The sequence below is a fragment of the Lycium ferocissimum genome, chromosome 9 (genome assembly GCF_029784015.1).
Source record: "Lycium ferocissimum isolate CSIRO_LF1 chromosome 9, AGI_CSIRO_Lferr_CH_V1, whole genome shotgun sequence".
Lineage (NCBI taxonomy): Eukaryota > Viridiplantae > Streptophyta > Magnoliopsida > Solanales > Solanaceae > Lycium > Lycium ferocissimum.
The window spans coordinates 9,078,036-9,102,289 of NC_081350.1; the positions used below are offsets into that span (position 1 = coordinate 9,078,036).

At 36.1% G+C, this 24,254-nt stretch overlaps 1 protein-coding gene across 2 annotated transcripts; it reads left to right on the forward strand.

Moving 5' to 3' along the window:
- Positions 1-14,440: 14,440 nt before the first annotated feature.
- Positions 14,441-22,022, forward strand: LOC132029602 (ran-binding protein 1 homolog c-like). Of its 2 annotated transcripts, XM_059418876.1 has the most exons (5): positions 14,441-14,545; positions 19,073-19,224; positions 20,064-20,215; positions 20,320-20,445; positions 21,501-22,022. In XM_059418876.1, the coding sequence occupies exons 1-5, from the start codon at positions 14,507-14,509 to the stop codon at positions 21,722-21,724; spliced, it is 693 nt and encodes a 230-aa protein (XP_059274859.1). In that variant the 5' UTR covers positions 14,441-14,506; the 3' UTR covers positions 21,725-22,022. The 2 variants fall into 2 exon arrangements, with proteins under 2 accessions (XP_059274859.1, XP_059274860.1); XM_059418877.1 differs by lacking the exon at positions 14,441-14,545 and having other exon boundaries at positions 18,925-19,224.
- Positions 22,023-24,254: the final 2,232 nt, after the last annotated feature.

The following is a 24,254-nucleotide window of genomic DNA, read 5'->3' on the forward strand; positions in this document are numbered from 1 at the left end:
GTTTTACTTGTTTTCAAGTGAGTTTTTGTCAGTTTGATGTGTTTTGTGTATGTTGCAGGAATTTAGAAGTTAGAATGCAAAAGCAAGTGAAAATAAGGAAATTAAAGACTTAGCACTGTTTATGTACATATACGGAACCGTCGTTATTCGACGGACCATTAATTAAGCCATCAAATTACTTAATCAGAGAAGTTCAGAGGCTGTGCAACTTTGATGCAAAAAGACGAGAAGGTCGATGGACCGTCAACATGCTCGACAGTCCGTCAAAGTGCACCGTCAATTTACAAACTGAGGATTGAATTTGTCATCAGATCGTCGAAGTGTATCGTTGTTACTCGACGGTACCGTCAATGTGCAAAGACGGTTCGTCGAGTTGCAAGCCGACCTGTACAAGATTGGTTTTATTAATTCTAGTTTTGGACTTGTATAAAAACCTGATTAGGTTTTATTTTTCAGACATCTTAAGTTTAAGACTTGTATTGAGCACATTAAGTGCTTAGTGCTTTTCAAGGGTTTCAAGACTATTCTATTTTGTTTACCTTCAATTCTCTTTGTAAGTTCAAACAACAATTACAATTACAATGTCTTGCATTTTTTTCAATTCCATGAGTGTTTAAATTCCCTACTAAGGTTGTAGACCCAAAGATAGGTGTTTTGTGCATGGGTTTCTAGTTGTGATATATGCATAATGGGTTGTTAGGGTTTGTTAGTTCTTCATTATTCATTGTTAGTTGATGGTTGCAAACATTAGCTTATGCCATAAACCTCAATTTATTTGGGAAAATAATTAGGGTTTGGTAAGATCTAATAACAAGAACTCAAGGCTTTAAACCTTGTTTAATAAATTCACTTAGGAATAAGAGGAATATAAATGGCATAATTAATCGTTCTTCATATAAACTCTTTTGTATTTGGGAAAATCATAAAGAGATATTGTTCTTAATTATTGGGAAATATGAGGAACTCCATTTGAGATTAAGTGCACTCATGCAACGATCCATTAGAAGTATATCATATTAGAACCCTAAGCATTGCATTCATCTAGCGGGGACACAACCTTAGTTTCTTTTACCATATATTACAATCCAAAGAAATTAGTTAGCAATTAGTGTTAAACAATCAACTTTATACAAATTCATCGGAGTAAGACACTAGACCTAAATAAAGCATTCTACGATTTTAGTAAACTTTTCACACCATGTTCCCTGTGGGATTCGACCCTAACTTTGTTGGGTTACTATATTTGACATCGTCCGCTTTACTCTAATAGAAGATGTAATTTGAGCGTATCAACTACCATCATTGGTAATCTTCGCTGGCAAACTGTTTGGCAGCCACCATCTCCTTTTCCCTTCATTCTCCATCGGCTTTTTTTTCTTACCCAAAACCTCGTTCAAAAAAACATATTTCAGCGTTGCCTTCGCTAGATTTGATTTTAGGACGAAAAAAGGAATTTTTTGTGAAGAAAATCTGATGGAAGAAATAGCTCCAATTAAAAAGATCTGGACAAATAGCTGAAAATTCCTTTTTAGGAAAACAGGTTGAATTTATTTGAAAGGGGTCGATAGCGATGAAATTAATCCAATTATTTTGTAAATATTTGATGTTAGGCTTGAAGCAACAAATAATAACTAAGGACAAGGCGAGTCAATACAGAACAATCGAAATAGTTGAATTAAAAGGGAAAGAAATTCTTATTCAATCTCTTGGAACGAACAATAGCAAATAAAATTTTATTTTTCAAGTGAGAGATCCGATGGGGTAAGGAATGAAAATAGATCCTTAGTCTATGACAAAAATGGGGGAAATCCATATCAAACTCAGATTTATCTGTTTTCAGTTGAGGTCTCCTGCATAAGTATCGAGATTAAGGGGGGAACATATCGGTTTGACCTAGCTAACTACCTCCCTAACCCTAGCCACTACTGGCATGAAGATCGCGGACTCTGAAGTGGGATAAAGCGTGATCCCATGAATATAAGCATAAAGGGTTATCCTCAACTATCCGTTTCCCCGATGCATGAGATGACTGTTCAACTCGCGATGTGTTGTATATGTCCAGAACTGAGGGAAATGTTGGATTGGTTAAAAAAACGGAAGGATGTAATTTTAACTTTTTTTAATAACAAACCAAAATTTTCAACCAAGGATTTTTCTCGTGAGATTACAGGTAAATGATAAAGAAGAGAAGTGTACCAAAACAACTCTTTGCTCCTTAAGCTTGTCAATGTTGATGTTTCACTTATCTCCAAGTAGTCCAAGTGTGCTCCCTCCAAAGTCAGCTAGTCCACCAAAATCCTTCGGATATTTATTGCACCACTATGGAAGAAGACTATGGCTAAGTAGAGAGAGTCTCTTGCATCTCAGACAAGAGATGAGAAGCTCAAGCAAAGACTTGTATAGCATTTTTCCACTAAGGCTTTCTTATATATAGCTCAAAGCCTTGCATGAAACGAGACAATTGTCAAGTCTCAAAAAACATGTATCCTCTACAAAAGCAAGTGTCTTAGACTTCAAGATAAGACAAGTGTGTAGTCTTTTAGACAAGTGTCTTCTACAAAGACAAATGTATAGTCTTCTAGACAAGTGTGTAGTCTTCAAGACACTTGTAATATCTTTATATTACATTAATTTTTCTCTCTTTGTAGTAATTTCCCACTAGGGTCGTCTAGCCCAGTCCAATAGACCAACAAGCACATTGTGAAATTACACAAATACTAGCTCATGAAATATTTCAAAGTCCATTCTTCTATTTTAAGTGCATAGAAAATGTTAATTAGGTACTAGCCAAACAAAATTATTTCCCAAGATTTCTCCAAGATTTTTAGACAATATCTAATTGAATCTTATATGATGTGACCCTTTGAGATCCGGTCAAAGCTGGACATGGACTACTACCCGGTCAATATTTGATTGATAGTCAACACAAATAATTTTTCAACTCTTTGACATAATTATTTGTTCCAATCAATCAATTAACTCTTTAATTGATTAAAATGATTAAAAGAACCCTTTTTTTCCCTTATCGGGGTAGTCCAATGATCTAGATTATCATCAAGCAACAGGTCAAATCCCAGTGACCTAGGATATAGTAGAGATACCAAAATTCATTTTGCGGTCGATTAATGTGCAATTCAATCCTTCATGTCGTGCATCCTAGATGAGCTAAGGGAATGGATATTTTCAATCCCAAATTCTCATCTCTATGCGTTCGATCTGTGGATGTATGACTTAATGACAAGATGCTAGAGACTCTTTTCTAGACCTTGTTCAAGTGTAGACAGAGATTCCCAAGTCATAATCCCACGAGATCAAATAGGACGTGTACTTCCATACTAAGAGAGACCGATCTAATATTGATCCACTCATTACCTTCAAAATACACTTCCCTATTTACAAAACACCCCGTGAACATCCATACTTGATGCGTCTAAGGTGAATCAACACATAGGTTGGTGCGTATAAGATACTATGGTGATCTTAAATCTAAGGATCACTTGCACAACCTCCACATGAATACTTCCTCAAGGCTTTCGAGTAATTATGGTCTTATTGGTATGATCATTATCATAACCCTCATATCCATTGCTCTAATTCAAGAATTTTATCATCGTCTTCAAATTATATAAGCAAGATGATAAAGATTGCCTTTATTATAATCATATCACATCTCTATGTGATTCTCTTGAGGGCATATTTCCAATAGGAACGACGGCCAGAGCATTCATAATCAGAAGCTCATTTCGCATATCATTCAGGCTTCTCAAGCATATTTCTCAAACCCATCTGCTTGTCTTGATCACACCCTCATCTGCCACATGTATCCATATAATAGCTTGGAGAATTTTGACCAATATAGATAGTACTCATACATTTGAGTAGGCTTCGAAGTCGTCTAAGAAGTAGAAGAGTTTTGAGCAAGAAAGTGACCCTTCATATGGTCTCGCATCGAGCGAAAATTAGGTGCATCTATCATCGTAAGTCCTGACTCGAGATTTGAAACTATGAGACCCTTTCACATCTATGTAAGAGATGCATGCTGGGATTCGATTTGAGGGAATTCAATTGTCTTTCCTTTGCAATGATTACTCTCCGCCTCCAAATAACCCTTCATTGTTCAAAGGTTTATCTTTTATATTTTGTCTAGTCTAGGATGAATGAAGTGTACAAGGTTGTGACTGTGATTCATCATGACCGATCATATTATTACAACTAGAAGAATGTTTCCACTTGAATAGGGAAGACATAAGCCTCTCCTAAAGAGAATAAACTTCATCTTAGCTGTAGGGATTTAGTAGCTCAGTTGGTTGGCTACCTGAATTTTCACCTTGTTGGTGAGGGTTCGAATCCCCACGTTGTAATCCCCTTCCCCTACCTCCTATGTAATAATAATAATAATAATAATAATAATAATAATAATAATAATAATAAAAATAATAATAATAATAATAATAATAATAATAATAAATAATCTTCATCTTAGCAATAGTTACTGAAAATGGTGTTTTGCCACTGTGAAATGGTGGTAGTGGTGAGGAGTTTCTGGAGCAGCTTCACGGCCAGTGGAGGTCATAAAGTGTTGTGTTATAGTTGTTGGTTATGGGCTGAATTTGAAAGCAAGTTTTGGGATTAATTTGAGCTTAGTTTGCATATAATCTCTTGGATATGGTATTGTTGATGTTGTTATTGTTATTTTGAAAGTTGTTTTGGAGTTTGGTGGAAGTAGGTAATGTAGGGGAAATGCTGCCCAAATTTTGTTAACTCATCTATTGGTTTAGCTCGATCATATAAGTGTTTCAATGACTTAACCTTAGTGTGAATCATCTTGAATATAGATTTGCAAGCTCAGAAAGATAGACCTCGAGTGTTTAAGTAAGCAACGAGGTATGTTAAGGTTGATCCTTCTTTTCTTGGCATGATTCCATATATAGTTTGAGCGTAATGAATCCTGTGAGTAGAGATTTTTCAAGTAGAGCTTGTCATATTGTTGCACAGCTTCCATGTGTTATGTTATTCTCTCTGAAGGCCCATATCCCCTCCCTATGTCCTTGTGGTTATAGAAAGATAGAAGAGACATGTTACAGTGTCAGTATTTTTCACCATATGCATGATATACATATATTTTATTTAGCCTGGCCACTTGGTTAGTGAGATATTTTATTTAGCCCGGCCTCTTGGTCAGTGAGACAGTCTTGCCTGGCTGACGGGTCAGTAAGACAGATTTGCCTGGCCGACAGGTCCGTGAGATTTTACAGTTGCCTGGCTACTTGGTCAGTGAGATTTCACAGTTGCCTGGCTTCTTGGTCAGTGAGATATATGATATTATTATATTGCATTTCATATGAGACAGGTCAGGTGAGATATTTAGGGCATTCTTTGGCCTCCAGATACTCGGTACATTATTCGTATTGACGTCCTTTTATTTGTGGACGCTGCATTCATGTCCGCAGGTAGACAGGAAGACGGTTCAGACTCCTAGGCTGCCTTCTCAGCGGTTGTACAGTAGCACTCCACTATTCTGGAGTTGCAGTCCAGTTGGTATGGTTCTTTTGTGTATAGATGGGTATGGCGGGGTCCTGTCCCGTCCTTATTATGTTATGCACTCCAGTAGAGGCTCGTAGACAGATATGCACAGTCAGATGTTCCATGACCTTCTCGGTCTATGTTTAGTTGTATCATCATTTTGATAGCCTTGTCGGCTTATATTCTTGGAATCAGCTTGATGACGTATATATATTATCTTTTGGTCTTATGTCCCATACAACTTATGGTATCTATGAGTTAGCATTATGGCCCACTCAGGTATAGAGATGAGATACGTGTATGTATTGTGGTGCTCGATAGGTTAGCTCCGAGTGCCCATCATGGCTCTCCAGTTGGGTCATGATAGTTACACTGCGAGAAACTTGAGGGATAGATAGTATTGTTCTAGATAATTCTCTGTAAATGATCGTTTCCATATCATATTGCACTAATAAGTTTCAAAATGCATTTCTTAGCCAATTTTTTTCTAGTTTAACATCAATTTCAGAAGTGTTCAATTTCAAACTCCCTTATCCTATTTGGGTCAAAAAGTTTGTTAGCTCTCTCTATTTTTTTCTTTTAATTTCTTTTTTCTTTTAATTTTTTACTTGAGATTTTATTTCTTTTGCTTCCATTTCAAGTTCAAAAATATTTCTCACCTAAATTCATTTTTGTCATTTGTAGATCTTCCATATGATTTAAAAAGTGTTACCCTGTTCCGTACAACAATATTATTTGTGGAAATGTCAAATGTAGCAATTTTTAGGATCATATTTAAGATTTATTCAACGCTAGCAAATTATTCAATTTTTAGTCGCATCTTCAATTCAAAACTTTAGAATAGTATGTCCTAAATTCAGTTTGTTATTTCAAAATTTCGAGATACTCAAATTCAAATTTCTAGCTAACAATTTGAATATGTTGTGTCCTGAAGTTCAGTTTTTCAGTATAAAACTTCGGCACATTGTGTCAATAAGTTTAATTCTTTCAATTCAAAACTTCGTGATATTATGCCCTTCAGTTTAGATTTTTCTGTTCAAAACTTTAGAACATTATATCGTTTAGTTTAAATTTTTTAATCCAATCTTTAGGATTTTCAGCTTTAATGCTCTTGAAGTTCAGTTTTTCTCTTTAAATTACAGGGACATGTGTCATGAAGTTCGAATTGTATAGTTAAAAGATAAGGCATATATCCTAAAGTGCAATTATTGTGGTTCCAACTTCAGTCCATAGGAGAAGAAAAAAATAATTAAAGAGAATAATATAAAAGGCTTGTAGTAACCAATTTGATGTGGTTTTCTTACGATTTGGTGACTAAAATGATGTATGTTCATGAAATTGTGTTCTTAAGTTTGATTCCAAATTTCAAATTTAAGGACTCATGTATCCTTAAATTTGAATTGTGTAGTTTAGTTTGTACTCTTGTAAGAATAAGGTGACGGGACGGGGCGAGGATCGGGAGGGATAAGTGTGTTAAGGGAGCTTCTAGGTTGCGAGTAGGGTCTTGGAACATAGGGACTTTATCAGGGAAGTCCATAGAACTAGTGAAGATTCTTAAGAAGAGGAGGATCAATATAGCATGTGTTCAGGAAATTAGATGGGTAGGTACTAAGCCGCGTGACATGGACAGGTATAAGTTGTGATCTTAGGAGGCTCGAAGAATAGAAATATAGGCATTTTAGTGGATGAGGAGCTGAGGGAGCAAGTGTAAGGTCAATGATAGAATTATGGTGATTAAATTAGTCGTTGGAGTCACTTTCGACATTATTAGTGCCTATGCACCACAAGCAGGCTTGTATGAGAAGGAGAATAGCGATTTTGCGAGGATTTGGATGAGGTGGTGAGAGGTGTTCCACACGTTAAGAGGATTTTCACATATGGAAATTTCAATGGACACATCGAGTCAGTCCCGAGGGGTTATGATGACGAGCATCACAGTTTTGGTTTTAGATACAGGAACGACGGATAAGTACTTTTGGATTTCACAAAAGCTTTTGGGTTGTTGGCAGCCAATTTGACTTTCTCGAAGGAGGAGCACTTAGTAACTTTCCATAGTGTGATGGCAAAGACATAGATTCACTATTTTCTTCTTAGGAAGGAGGATTGTGAGAATCTTACGGCCAACATAAGCGCTTGGTGATGGATTTGGAGATCAAGATGAAGAAGAAAAAAACGGGTTGTGGATAACTGAACGAGTATCAATTGGGGTAGCTTAATTGTGCCCAGAGCCCAGGAGATGGAAGAGAAGTTGGCGGCATCAGAGGCTTGGGAGAGTTATGGGGATGCGAATGGTATGTGGGATGGGACTGCGAGATGCATTAGAGAGGTAGCTAAAGAGGTCTTTGGGGGTTTTGCGAGGTAGATTTGGGAGGCACCAGAGGGACTGGTGGTGGAATGGAGATGTCTAGGGGAAGGTGGAAGCTAAGAAAGTGGTGTATACGAAGTTAGTGGAAAGTAAGGACGAGGAGGAAAATGGAGGGATAGGGATATGCATAAGTTGGTGAAGAAGGAGGCTAAGTTAGAGGTTACGGTAGCAAAGAAGACAACTTCTGAACACTTGTATGAAGAACTAGAGGGCAGAGATAGGGATAAGAATTTGTACAACCTAGCCTAGGTGAGAGGAGGACCTGTTGACACCTAATTATTGACCTCCCATAATTTATTTTAATTACCCAGAGTCCTTCAATATTAAACAGAGTGAAATATGTATTTTTAGAAGTCAAAATAATTTTTATAAAATTACTCAGATAATATTTTACCATTTCATTTGGAAAAATAGTTTCTATAATAGTATAAATCATTTGGAAATTAATTTACATATTTTTACGTATTATTGCAACAATCATGATACATTTGCTGAATTTAACCAAGGAAAAAATAATTTACGACAATTATTTACTTAATTGTTTAAATTGTTAAATTGCCAATTAGCAAGTAGTTCACTCCGTGTAATTCAAGGAATTTGGTTAATTAAATGAATTAATCATTTTTACCCCTCAATTCACTCTTGCATATTCAATTATTGGAATTGCATCATAGTTAATTGAGTGATTTGATTATGATTAATTCCATAAAATTGCTTGTTGTATGGCTAAGTGGCTACAATTGAAATAATCAATTGCTAGTTTAAGTATGATCATCAATGGAAAGGAAAATTCATGGTTTAACCCAATTGAGGTCATTATTGCAAAAATAGCCTGTTAATTGTGACTTTATTTTAAAGGCCAAATCCATAGGTTTGATTAATTGAGGTCATTTTTTGCAAATTTTACTTTAAGTTGGCCAATTGGACCAAATAAGGCCATAATTGGAGTAATCTAGTCTTAGATTAAAACAATTAAGGTCATATTTGCAAATCTAAGCCCACTTGCATAATTAGCCGTGTTCGTTTAATTTGTTTAATTAATTGATCGTGTTTGACCATGATTAGAGGATTTAAATTAAGTGATAATTCTTAATTATGGTCATTTATTAAAATAAGCTTTGAATCCTCACATATATACACGTATATACACTGATATAAGTGTGTATACACGTATATCAAGTATATATACATGTATGTGAGGCTCCTGCCCTTTTATTTAAAGTTTTGGACCGAGCCCAGTCCAACAATCGGACTGATTCGACCCAAAAGAAAATTAAGAGGGGAAAAAGTCTTATACTCCCTCATTTTCACATTCAGCCAAACCAAACATACCCCTACGTGTCTCTCTCCCCCTCCCCAAAACCCTAGCCTCCGCGGTATCCCTTTTCTTTCCTACGTCATTCCTCGCCATTTTTGGCATATTTGCAGAGGTACTTTGCTTTCTCCAGGTTTGTGTGACCTTATGGAGTAAGGCATTTATTGGTTCTCACTTATTTCTACCACAACTGAACCAAAAAAGGTATAATCGTCTCTTTTCTTTGCTTTTTCTTGCTTTTTTGATCTTTCAACGGGCATACTTCTAAGAAACCTTAATGGGTTTTGTTTTGTTTGATTTTTGAATACTTGATTATTATTGGTTCATGAAGAACCCCATAGATTGACTTCGATTCGAGTCAAATCTGACCCTTAATTTGCTAATCTACTCGTTTCCTAGCTGTAGATATTGGTATTGAGAAATGCAATGGTAAAATTTGCAATACTCCCACATCGTTGGAAAACTAGGGTTTTGAGGAATTGGGATTCTATAAATAGAACCCCTAATTCTCTTTGTTTGACAGACCTGGACACTGAAATTTATCAGATAGTCTAATATACTCGAAATACCTAAGTTTTATGAGCATTTTGCTTCAAAACTTTAAGAGTTCGAGTTAGTTCAAAATTTTAAAAACTTTATTTTGTTGTTTGTGTGGGTTCTGTGGTTCGAGTTGGGGCTTTTGAGGAGCAAAAGGATCTCCAAGTTCATTCTCGACACTAGGCTGCGCATCAAAGAGGTAATTCCCCTGTCCCTTTTATTTTTCTTGCATTTTTTTCTAGTTTAAATTATCTGTGCCTATGTGTTGATATTAATTTTAGCTTAGTTAAGCATGTTATGTGTTAATTTAGTTAGCCTATGTGGTTAAGCATGTTCCTATGTTAAGTTGGTTTAATTTGTTTAAATAAGTATGTTTAGTAGTTTAATGTAGTGAAACATGTTTGTATATTAGCCTTAGTTCAGTTTGATTTTTAGTTAAATATGCCTGATAGGTTAGTTTAGCTTAATATGCTTTAACTAAGCATGTTGTGATAGTTTGGTTCAATTTGATCTTGGTGCTTATCCTGCTAAGCACGTTGATATAGTTAAGTCCCCTATGGCTGATTGTCTTGTTGTTTGATTATGCTAAATCTTCACTCATGTTGGTCTGCTACCTGTGATCTAAATATATGATAAGTAGATTCCTAAATTTCTTTATGTGACAGTGTGACTAGTACACTTAACTCCTTTTTTAAATCAGAGTAGCATGTTAGACTGATGTAGTATTTGAAGCATGCCTATATATTTGTTCAAGTGCTTGAGTTTAAAATCACTTATAATCCCTATCTGGATACAATATGATTATTTTTCTCTACGGTGTATTGTTTGAGTTCAATACTGTCTTCATAGTGTTCCATTGATGATAAGTAAAGCCCTTAAGCCTATGAGATTGAAAAATGAGTTTGCTAAGACTAAAATGGCATTTGCTTGATTTGAAAGTGACCATAGCCTCTGTGTGTCTCTTTTTATGACCCTGTTTCAAACTATGGGATTTGTGATTTGGTTTGTGACCTATCACTTGACTTAATAAGTGACCAAGACTTTTGTATGTTCCTTATTGGTTCTGTTTCAGATTATGAAGTCCATGATATGAGTTTAGGTTGATTGGTTTGGTATTCTAAAGTCTCAGAATGAGTGTAGAAGGATTTAAAGGATTTTTAGATGCAACTTGTAGCATCTATGAATCTATCTAGTATTCTGGGAAACTTATGATACATGTTTGAGGTCCTATTTTGGTCAAATATGATGAATACATGTTGTGTGACCCCCCTCTGAACCTGTCTACTCCCTTACCTGAAAAGTATCCTGTGAATCAATCATTTATGATGTATGTCTGTGTTTGCAATAGCCATAACACTATCATATACTACTTGTTTCAAAATGACTTTAAGGCCTGCTACTCTGCCTGTCTGTGTTAGTCTGTGACTTTGTGTTTTGTTTTCCTCTGTATATGTTCATGATGAATGAGAAACTGATTGTAGAAATGTGACCTTAAGTATGATCTAGAGTCAGTGTGCTAGTTTGGTATATATTGAGGTAGTTAAAGAGGTGTCACTTAGTATATGGAGGAACATGGGTGTGACTTACCTAGGATCAAAGGAAAAGGAAAGAGGGCTTTGAGTTTCTAGCTAACTCAGTCCAATTCCCCTATCGTAGATTGCTGGGGTTCCCTCATGGGAATTCATGTCCTATGGGACCCTCCTAATATGTAAAATAACAAGTAGAATATATGTTTATGCTTTGGATTTTCCTCTTTCTTGGTCTGAAATTGATGCCTTATGTTGCACCTTAAACTACTTCAGTTCTGTTGAACCTCAGGACCTGTGTGTCATGTATATTGATTCTGCACATTATTTGCCTAGCTTTGATTTGGTTTATTGATGCCTATATGAATTCGCTGAGTCTAAATGCATTAGCATGATTATTTTTTATTGTTTCTTCTCTCGTGTGATCAACTTTCTTGTGGTATATCAAGGGAATATACTCAAATATACAGAATATATTCATCCTATATGCACTCAAGTGTATATAAGTTGGTACATTTGTTGTATATAAAGTATATCATCTTATTGGTAGAAACTGTGGTGGACTCTTAGTAATTTTTGGGTCTGTTTCATTCCTTCTAACAACTGGGCCTCTGAATAGTATTTATGCTTGGCCCATTATGTCTACTTTCGTTTTAATAATTTGTTTGGGTCCTAAACTTGTTTCACATTACTCAGCTAAGGTCTATTTGTTTTAGATTGTTTATTTTTGTGTGTTTGCTTGATTTGAATATCTTACTTTGCTTAAATGATGAAATTATATATTTGTTTTAGACCATCTACTAATCCTTATCCCCTTCATGTTTTATGTGATTCCAACTCGGTCCATTTGGGTCATTTCCCTGCATAAACCTGTTGGACTAGAGGCCCAACTATTTTGTTCCATCGAGTCCATGAGATAGAAAGAGTAAGGGAAGCTAGTATATTGAAGGCCCAATCATGGGTAAAAATGGTGAAGGCCCAGCTATGGGTGAAAATAGCTAACTTGTGGGCTTAGGTAGGTCCACCAGCCTAAACTTTTCCTTTCGCATTTATTTATGTGAAAAATGTATTTGTAAAAACACTTGTGAATTATTGGAACATTATGGATGTATAACTATGGAAATGATTAGTGATTTAGGGAAGTCGCCAAATTGGTTTTAAAACTCGAGTAATAACCATTTTCTAAGATTGGAACTTAACCACAATTGTTAAAGCTTAAAACTGTTTCAAAGTCATAGCTAAGTTTAATGAACAGAAAGATAGGATTTGATTAAGTTAAAATTGAACCAATGTCAATGACTCTTCAAAAATGACTGAGTAATGAAGCTTTGGACTGATATTCGTGATTAAAATGGTAGACTGTTTAATATTCTCCTAAGATTGAAACTGGGTTGAAATGAGCCAAATTTTTAAAGAGTTCTGCGATACTGGAAAACCATTTTCTGGACCTGAAATGCTCTTTGTTGAAAAGAGGAGTGATTTGGACAATTGTAAGAATTGAAAATTGATTCTGGACTTATAAAACCTGTTGAAATTGTACTGCTTTTGGGACTGGAAACCTAGAACTTAACTTGGAAGCAAGACTGTTGGCCTAAGTTTTGAGGAATATGATGGTTTTGGACTTAGAATCTTTTGACCTTGTGGTCTTCAATGGTAAAATCAGACTTAAACTAATAAAACTTGTAATTTTCTTTATATGTATGTATAAAAATTGGAGGTACTGCATATTTTCTATATATTATAATAAAATTCGTAAAAATTCAACTCATTTTATTAGGACTAAAACAATAGTGACTCTACTCGGGAGAAATCCTAGGTGTATTTTAGTCCGGCAATGAAGTGAGTTGAACATTTACTCGGATTTTTAAACCCAAGACCCCCTTTTCTAAGGGGATTTTTTGTCAAATTTTTCTAAACTTATGATATGACTGAAAAGACACTTTTTTGCGGAAACTTAAACATTTTTAAGCAAATAATTACAATAATCACACATTGAAGCTCGTAGGTCAACCGTATTTTACGAATCTTTAATACTAGGGTGTGTAAAACCTTCCCTAGGGGATCAACAGAACCCTTACCTCGAACTTTGATCCAAAAAGTTTTTTCTCTCACTTGAATAAAACCTTTTAACCTGATTTTTCTAATTTCCATTAATAAATTACGTGGCGACTCTAAAAACATAAAATCCAATTTAGAGCACCAACAACCTCTTAGTAGCTCTTATGCGTCGACGTAAAAGTGAACCGTAACAGGACCCATGACCTGGACCAAGTGAAGTGCATCAAGGACGAAAATGGCATAATTGTAACACTTCTAAATCTGGGTTTGTGTGAATGTGTTAAATGAGTACTCATGAGATATTTTAGCCATATGAAGTCCCATCGGGATGATATTGGGAGGAAATAGTTGTTTTGAAATCTAGTCGGATAGTGAGGTGCATAAGATTCGATAGAATCGACTAAGTTTTCGATAGGTATGTCTTCCAGCCCAATTTCGTAAAGATCCGTTAAGAATCTGGAAACTTCCTTTATGAAAGTTGTAGCCCTCTGAATTACCTTCCATTCATATAAGGTGAAGCTCAAACGGAGCTCTGTGCTAGAAGGTATGCCCATTTTACTGAACGTTATTGACAAAGGTGAAAAACGTGAAATTTTACTCTTCAATGTGCATTATTGTCTGCTGCACATTTACATTGTATCTTCCTATTTTGCTGTTATTTTTATTTTTATTTTTTTGTATCTGCTTTAAATTCTTTTTCTATCCTTTCATTTACTTTTCTTTTCTTTCCCTCTCCTTTCTCTTCTTTCGAGTCGAGGGTCTTTTGGAAACAACCTCTCTACCCCACAAAGGCAGGAGTAAGGTTCACATACATCCTTCCCTCTCCAGACACCATTGGTAAAATTACACCAAGTATGTTGTTATTGTTAAACAAATCAAGTTTGCCAGATCGACTAGATATTAAAGGCAAAGAAAAAATATACTTTAATTACAAAAGAACCAAAAAAGAAAAAATAGAGTCAAAAATCAAAATTAAAGGTGGAAGAGGGCGGGCAAGATGCATAGTTTAATTTAAGTTAAAGGACTAACACTACAAAATTCCACCCAAAAAAGAAAAAAGAAAAAAAAAAGGCAAGTCCTGCCACCCATCAAACACACTATGTAAGACCCTACTTTCTCCAATATACATTAACCCTAGACATATATATCTCTCCACAACACCACCAAAAATCATCTCAAGTAATGGCAAGCAACATTACTACTACTACTACTACAACAGAGGTTGAGCCTAAATTGGAGAAGAAAGTAGATGAAGAAAACACATCTTGAAGAACGATTTTTCTCCCATCTTAAATCCCCACACAAAGGTAAGAACACCTCTTCGATTCTTAATCAATCCTAGCACTAAATGCATGATTCTTAATATAATTCTTAAACAAAAACATAGGATTTCCAAGGTAATCTTTCTCAAGTGATTCAGGCTATGGTTTTGGGTGTTCTTCATCATAAAAGTAAACTAGTTCGTTGGACTTGGAGCGTTCACAGGTATGTAAGGCTAACTCTCTACGTGCGAGAATGTTATTGATCTTCCCCACACCACGTTCTTTAATACTACAGATTGCTTGTAAATAGAGTTAAGCCCTAGTTTCATAAAAAGCTTCGGAACTAGAATTCTCTAAACAATTTAGTTTCGTAATTTGTTCATGATTGCCATTCCGAATATCGTGAAACCAGTACGTAATTAGTATAGACTCGTGTTTGATATCCCATGAGTCTCAGTTATGAAAACTCAGTATGCTTATGAACAGTTAATGCTTATCAGTTCATGAATACATGTCTTAGCAGAGTAATGTTCAGTATTCCAGCGATATGCATTTTAGTATGATTCTCAGTTCCATAATATAAATTGTTGAATATTGAACATATGCATCTTTTCCCTAGGCACAGTCTTATATATACGTATATGGCCGAGGGCACAGACTGACTCACTTACTTGGCCGAGGCCACAGATTTGTGCACTTATATTGGGCCCGAGGCCACAGGTTATTAATTCAATTAAAACAGGTGATTTCATATTCAGAACAGGGAGTTCCTATTACTATGCTTCCCTTGTTCAGTTCAGCTATCAATATGTTTTCAGTTTCAGTATGTGCATGTTTATTGTTTCGGGCTGCCCTTTCCCGAGTTGCTTCGTGAGCCCCATTTTCCTTCAAGGCATTATCTTATTTACAGTCTTTCAGTATTTTAGATAGTCAAACAACAGTCAGTCAATGTTTAGCAAGCTTTTGTGTTAGCCATGTTGGCTACGTTCTTACACTTCAGACTTATTCCGCATTTATGATTTATCAGTTAGAGATTTCAGTATCTCAGTTTGTTTATATATTATATTTCGCATCAGTATATGTCCCATGTTGATTCAGCCAGCCATTTGGTTCGCTCGGTCAGATGCAGTCAGGCACCGAGTGTCGTGTTATGCCCAGGCCATGGTTTGGGGCGTGACAATAATATTGGTGTAGGAGACTCTTATTATGTGGAGATGACAGTCATACTTCCATAAGCTCTTGAAGAAAGAGAGGGACAAAAACATTGTGTTGATGGATTTGGAGCACTCACTGAGGCGCCACAATTGTGGGAATTATAGGTGTATAAAGGCTGAAGAGGTTAAGGGCACTATTCGTAGGATGCGCCGGGGAAGAGCGACTAGCCCAGATGAGATCCACTAGAATTTTGGAAGAGCGCAAGCAGAGCAAGTGTGGAGTGGCTGACTGGTTGTTTATGTCATTTTAAGAGGAAAAGATGCCCTAAAACTTGGAGGTGGAGTACAATGATTTTGTTGTACAAGAACAAATGCGACAATTAGAGTTACAAAAACTATAGGGGTCAAGTTGCTAAGCTATACCATGAAAGTTTGGGAGTGAGTGGTGGAGATAAGGATGAGGAGGGGCGAGTTGATTTTCGAGAACCAGTTCGAATTTATGCTGGGGCGCTCTACTACAGAAACAATTCACCTTATAAGGAGATTGGTGGAACAATATAAGGAAAGGAAGAAGACCTTGCACATGGTGTTCATCGACCTAGACAAGGCTTATGATAAAGTTCCGAGGGAGGTCCTACGGAAAGTCTTGGAGGCTAGAGGTGTTCCTATAGTGTACACTAGGGAAATTAAGGACATGTGCGATGGAGTCAAGACCCGGGTAAGGATAATGAGAGGCAACTCAGAGCACTTCCCCAGTTATGATGGGGTTGCATCAGGGATCAACCCTTAGCTCATTTTTATTTGTCCTAGTTATGGATGAATTTGACGCGGCGTATATGTGGTGAGGTGCCATGATGTGTGTTATTTGTGAATGACATAGTTCTGATTGATGAGACTCGTGGAGGAGTTAACGCTAACTGGAGGTTTGAAGACAGACCGTGGAGTCAAAAGGGTTCAAGTTGAGCAAGACTAAGACAACATACTTAGAGTGCAAGTTCAGCAATGAGACGCATGAGGCTAGTGTGGAAGGTGAGGCTCGGCACTTACGTCATCCAAAAGAGAGATAATTTCAAGTATCTTGGGTCTATTATCCAAGACAATAGGGAGATTGACGATGATTTCAAACATAGTATTAATGAAGAGTGGATGAAATGGAGGCTCGCATCCGGAGTCTTGTGCGACAAGAAGGTGCCATCAAAACTTAAAGACAAGTTTTTCAGAGCCGTGGTTATACCAACTATGTTATATGGCGCAGAGTGTTAGTTAGTCAAGAGCTCTCACGTCTAGATGATGAAAGTTCTTTGAAATGAGGATACTACGTTGGATGTGTGGGCATATTAAGAGAGATAAGATTAGAAATGACGATACCCGGGACAAAGTGGGAGTGGCATTGGTGGAAGACAAGATGTGAGAAATGAGGCTGAGATGGTTTAGACGTGTGAAGAAGAGAGGCACATATGACCAAGTACGAAGGCGTGAGACGTTGGCTTTGAATGGTTCAGGAGAGGTAGAGGTAGGCCGAAGAAGTATTGGGGATAGGTGATTAGGCAAGACATAAGGTTCATCTTACCAAGGACATGACCGTATATATGAGTTTGTAGAGGGCACAAATTAGGGTACAAGGCTAGTAGGTAGTTGAGTGCTATCCCGCCATTCATTTCAGACTAGTAGGTTTAGTACTACACTTGTAGGTTTTTTTGGTCCTTCGATTTGTGTTATTATCTGTTGCTTCTTGTACTTCGAATCGTTTTGCTATAGCTACTGCCATTTTTTTTTAGAATTCTTTGACATGCTTCATATAGTATTCTACCATGGTTTTCTCATTGTCGTTACTTCTTTTTGAACTTCTTTCATTTGCTTTTACTTTAACCGAGGCTCTATCGGAAACAACATCTATACCTTCAAAGGTAAGGGTAAGGTCTGCGTACATTCTACCATCTCCAGATCCTACTTGTGAGATTACACTAGTATGTTATTGTTGTTGTTGTTGTTGTTGTAAGTATAAGGTGAGAGAGTGTACGTGATATGAGAGCCATGCCTGGTACGAGATGAAAATCCTAGTTGATGTGCATCTTAAAAAAAAAAAAAAAAGACATAGAAAAAGATAAGCGAGCAGTCACGGAAGAAGAGAGAAGGAAAATAAGAAGGGAAGTCGATGTTACCCTTTTTTAAGTCTTTGGATAAGCTTTAAATAATTTGCAAAACCCTGGTTAAAGCTTAAATAACAGCCTAAAAATGGCTATCCGTGCACTTTCCCTATATTATCTTTAATGACACTCCCTTATAGGAATATAGGGTGATATTTTAATCACATGATTAAAAGGTAGTTTTGTATATTATATATAAAACAATAAGATTTATTTTTTAACATATATTTTGAAATTTTGTGTCCACTTAAATTAAGACACATAAAATGAAATCAAAGAAATATTTAACACTTGTAATCATAAGATTATTTGTCTAAGTTACCCTATATATATATATCGCATTAAAGCAGTAAGGATAGATCTAGAAATAAAAATAAATTCTTATTTTTCTACAATATAAAATATTGATATTTGACAGGACATGACATAATTTCAATTTACTGAGAACATGACTCAAGATAGAAAAATATGAAGGTCGAGGATTGGGCTAGAACGTTAGCAAGTTAGCTGAGTGGTGTCACACTTTAGGTGGCAGAGGCAAGGGGCTAGCCTTCTCACTACATCCCCTTATTAATAATTTTGATAGTAATCGCGTAGTTTCTTACTCTTCAATGTGCATTATTGTCTGCTGCACATTTACATTGTATCTTGCTATATATATATATATATTTGTATGTGCTTCAAATTCTTTTTCTATCCTTTCGTTTACTTTTCTTTTCTTTCCCTCTCCTTTCTCTTCTTTTGAACCGAGAGCCTTTCGGAAATAACCTCTCTACTCACAAAGACAGGAGTAAGGTTCACGTGCATCCATCCCTCTCCAGATCCCACTAGTAAAATTACACCAAGTATGTTGTTATTGTTGAACAAATCAAGTTTGCCAGATCGACTAGATATTAAAGGCAAAGGAAAAATATACCGTAATTACAAAAGAACCAAAAAAAGAAAGAGTCAAAATCAAAATTAAAGGTGGAAGTGGGGGGCAAGATGCATAGTTTAATTTAAGTTGAAGGACTAACACTACAAAATTCAACCAAAAAAGAAAAGAGAAAGGCAAGTCCTGCCATCCATCACACGCACTATCTAAAACCCTACTTTCTCCAATACACATTAACCCTAGCCGTATATCTCTCTCGACAACACAACCAAAAACCATCTCAAGTAATGGCAAGCAGCACTACTACAGAGGCTGAGCCTAAATTAGAGAAGAAAGTAGAAGAAGAAGAAAACACAAGTGCTGCTGATGATGAAGACACTGGTGCACAAGTTGCTCCAATTGTTAATCTAACACCAGTTGCTGTATCCACTGGTGAAGAAAATGAAGATGTTCTTCTTGATCTGTTAGTAAACCCTATTCTTGATTTCTCCACTTAACACTAGACATTTATGTTGTAATCTTGATTTCCCCACGAAACTTTAATTTCTTCGAGACTGCATTAGACATCCATAAGTTGTAATCTTCATCTGTTAGTAAACATTTTCTTCCCTTAAACTCTGATGTTTATTTGATAGATTTCACAATATCTAGTTGAATATCTTTTGTAGATTTATAGAAACTATTATTTTAGGATGATCAATGTAGTCAGTCAATCTATCAGCTATGTCACAATTACAAACTAGTTAGTGGGTCTGGCTATGGTTCCTACTCTATTTGAACCATATCGTATTGAAGTCCTCGTCATTGGTAAAATCCATAAAGACGTCGTACATTTCGATCTTAATAGACCCTTTCAATACTAAATGGTTTTTTTTTTTTTTTAAACATAATTTAGATATTTGATAGCTATATGCAAAAATGTTACTAATTGTGTATATCTCTCCTTTGACTCCATCTGATTGTGCTATTCCTATTTGAAGAGTCAAACTTTTTTATTACAAACAACTACTCTGTTTGTTGTTGTTGAGGTCGGCTATATGAATTATCACTTACATTATGATTTCAGATATTTTTAAGTGTAAAACATAATTATGTACTCCCTTTTATGTCCTTTTTTAATATGTAAATCTTATTCCAAAAGTTCGAGGAAAATGAGATTGAGTTTATTCTTCCAAACCCCACAATTTTTATTAGGGAGGAATGTAACTATACATAAAAAATTTGGCGAAAGAATCCTTTTGGCAAGCAAAAAGAGGGAATGTTGATTGTTTGTGGTTGTAATCATGATGTGGTTTTTTGTAGGAAGTCAAAGTTATACCGATTTGACAAGGAAGGGAGTCAATGGAAAGAGAGAGGTGTTGGGACTGTGAAGCTTCTCAAGCACAAGGAAACTGGAAAGGTTAGGCTTGTCATGAGACAATCCAAGACACTCAAAATCTGTGCCAACCACTTGGGTGAGAGTCCTTCCTTTTTTCTTTTCTTTTTTTCTATGTTTTGGTTATGTGTATGTGGTTGTATTTATTGTGAACTGTTGTTTGATAAAATATCTTTTGTGTAGTCCTTCCTACTATGTCGGTTCAAGAACATGCTGGGAATGAGAAGTCTTGTGTGTGGCATGCTGCTGATTTTGCTGATGGGGAAGTAAAAGAGGAGACTTTTTGCATCCGTTTTGCTTCAATTGAGAGTGAGTACTCTGTTTATGCATCTTTTGGATGTTATTGTCGTGCTTTTAATTGAGAGATGCTTTTCGGGTAGTTTCTCTTCTTTGTATTTGATGTGTACTTATCACATGAAAGTCCTTTGGATAGGATTTCCATATGCTATTTGAAATCTTCTATTTTCAATCAAGAGGTGATTTATCAAGTGCTAGATGAAAAGTTAAATAAGTTCAAGACATCAACAGATTGGATCACCAGTTAAATCACATATGATCTCGTTTGTCGGTGTTGAGATTAGACTAGTTTAGAGTGCCCTAAGTTTATTGAAATAACATTATTTAGTATTGAATTAACATGGTTTGAACCAGAATGGAATGGATATAGAGGATACATATTGCCAAGTCCAATCATACTAAACAATGGCGTTTGTAATTGGTATTCAATACTGGTTTGGCTTATTGATTATGATTTGTTGAATTATGGTAATTAACCTATTTAATGTGGCACACACCTCATATATCCATGAATTGTACTCTTGCTAGTGCTTCTTCAGGAGCTGTCTAGCTAATTTCCCTGAAGACGGCGTGAAATCTCTTGGACAGTGGATTATGTCGTGCAATATTTGATATTCACCAATCTTTCATTTGAGGTTGATATATTGTGTATCAGAAATGATTTCCTTGATATTCTTTACTTGTAAATAGCAATTTCTTAATTTCATTTTATATTTGATATTCACCAATCTTTCATTTTGAGGTTGATGTATTGGGTATCAGAAATGATTTCCTTGATATTCTTTACTTGTAAATAGCAATTTCTTAGTTTCATTTTATATTTGATATTCACCAATCTTTCATTTTGAGGTTGATGTATTGGGTATCAGAAATGATTTCCTTGATATTCTTTACTTGTAAATAGCAATATCTTAGTTTCATTTTACACTGTGATTACTGATTAATGGCTCAGAACCTCCTTGAATGCATTCATTAACATTACCTCTATGCAGCCTCAAAAAAAAATTAACATTACCTCTATGTGCTTCAAAACTAGATTTTAACTTTGTTTTTATCTTGCCTGATAGATTGCAAAGCTTTCAAAGAAAAGGTTGAAGAAATCGCTGAATCTCAACAGACGAAATCCGGAGAAAGTGAAGAAGCTGGTGCTGCTGCTACAGAACTTATCGAAAAGCTTAGTGTCGAAAGCAAAGACAAAAATGACAAGTCTGAAGACAAAGAGGCCGAGGCCCCTGCACCTACAGAGGAAAAGGAAGATAAGAAGGAAGAAAAAGCTGATGAGAAGAATTAAAATGTTTGTATTTGTTGGTCAGAGTTCTATTTTCTGAAAGGTTTATAGCATTCATTGTTTCTGTCTGATCCTATAGATATGATAGATATAAGCAATGTGTCTCTTGTGGTCTTATTTGTTGGTTGTTGGGATGGTTTGGATTTTTATTTGGGTCTTGAGTCGAGTGCAGCTTCATGTTTTATGGTCTTTGGTGTCTTCTTGTACTTATTTATTGTGAGTTTGCAAATTTTGGTTCACAGGTGTACACCCAGTATAAGGGATTACATAAGTTAATACCTTAGTGCTGTTGCTAGGATTATTTTTGTGTGATTTCTTCTTTGTTTGGAAAGTGGGTAAGGGACTGGTAACTCTCTTGTTTGGGTTTTTTAACAGGAGGTGAAAGTTGAATTGGTGTTTTTTTTGAAAAATTGGCCTCTGTAAGCTCTGTTGTAGTAGATTCTTGACTTTCAGCAAGAATCTGTTCTTCCACATTCTTGACTTTACAATCATATTCCTTTTATTTCTGTAGTTTCCAACCAAAGGTTCAAGAGACTAATTGACTCTCAAAGAGCTAATAGAAAATCTTAATTTAAAATGTGAGAATCTTGGTTAGGACAGTATGTTAGTACCCAAAGGTGTGCCTTATCAGTGGATAAAGTGGGTGAAAATAGGGATAAGAGCTTAAATTCTCCCAAACGCAAAAAGGGCGACTTTTCTATTTTCCTAAATCTTTGTTGAATAGAGTTTAGAACTTGAATAGCTGATCCTATTGTGTAGGCGTTTGGACATTGAGTTAGTTGATATTTTAAAAAATGTAGTATTTGTTAAATTAGAAATAGTATTTGAAAACTAAAGTTAAGTTATTCTCTTAGGGTGTGTTCAGTATGGAGGAAAACATTTTCCAGAAAATGTTTTTCAATTTTCTCACGTTCGTTTGGTCAAAAATTTTGGAAAACATTTTTCTCAAAATTGAGGAAAATGACTTCCCTAATAAAAGTAGGAAAAATAAGTTCACAAGTTCATTCCACCAACCATCCAACCCAAACCCCAATCACTCCCAACCCCCATGCACCCCACCCCCACCCCCCCCCCCCCCGACAAAAAAAAAAGTTGACTTTTTTTTGCACCCCACCTCACCCCCCCCCCCGCGTAAAAAAAAAAAAATTGAAAAAAAAAGTTGACTTTTTTTTGCACCCCACCCTACCTCCCCCTCCCCCCACCCCCTACCCCAAGCAAACAAATTTTCCCAACCCGCACCCCTACCCCTGTCACCCCCCGCCCCAAAAAAAATTAATATTTTTGAAAAAAAAAAGTTGACATTTTTTTTTGGTTTTTTCAACCCCCTCCTACCCCTCCCCCCTCCAAAAAAAAATTGAGAAAAAGTCTACAATTATAAAAATTGAATGTTTGCAAGGTTAAAAATTAAAACTTTTGGAAGGGGTGATGGGGGTATTTTGGGTGGGGAGATGTGGGGGTGTGTGGTGAAAAGATTTTTTTGGTGTACTGGGGTGTAGAAACCCACAAAAGACAATAAAAAACTTTTAAAAAAAAAAAAATTGGGGTTGGGAAGGGGTGTTGGTGTGGTATGGGTTCCACGCAAGGGGGGAGGGAGGTGATGGGGGATGTGATCGTGTAGAAAATTTAGAAAAAAATTAAGAACTTCAAAAAAAATGTTGTTGGAGGGGGTGGGTGGGTGGGGGGGTAGGGTGCGGGGGAAGGGGTGGTGTATGGGTTAAGGGAGTGGTTGGGGGTGGGGGTGCAAAAAATTAAAAAAAATAAAAAATGTAGAGGGGAGGGGGGTGAGGGCTTAAGCGTGGGTGAGTGGGAGTGGGGTGTGGGTGGGGTGGGGGGTATGGGGTTGGTGAGGATTGGGGTGGGGGTGTAAAAAATAAAAAAAAATCAAAATCAAAAGAAAAAATTTTTTGGAGGGGGGTTTAGGGGGGTGGGTGGGGAGGAGTGGGGTGTGGGTGATGTTGGGGGTATGGGGTTGGGTTGGAATTGGTGAGACTTGGATGAGTATTTTCCCAAAAACGTTTTCTATCAACCAAACGAACATGAGAAAATAAGTAAGAAATTTACTTATTTTCCACTACCCAAACGAACATGAAAAAATAAGTGAAAATTCACTTATTTTCTAAGAAAACATTTCCTCCATACCAAACACACCCTTACTTGCTCATTAGCGGCTGTTTTTCGATTACAGCTAGATATGAAAATACAAGATAGTATTAACTTGAAAAGCTCCTAAAACCTGATTTTTAAACTTCACATTCTGTATTTCAAGTTTGAAGTTGAAACAATACGCCAATTTGATCTCCAAATATATTTTCAAATATTTGGAACTTGATAAATGGAAAAACGGATATAAATAAAAAAGGATAACAGAATCTACCCTTTTAATGCAATAACAAGGTTTAGGACTTTGTCAATACTCTATTCTTTCTCGAGGAATCTGTTTTGCCATGTCTCAACGCTTTTGTCTAATATATCATTTATTTATAGTCAAAAGGTCTTAACATATCCTGGTCCACCACAGTAACTGAAAACCGTC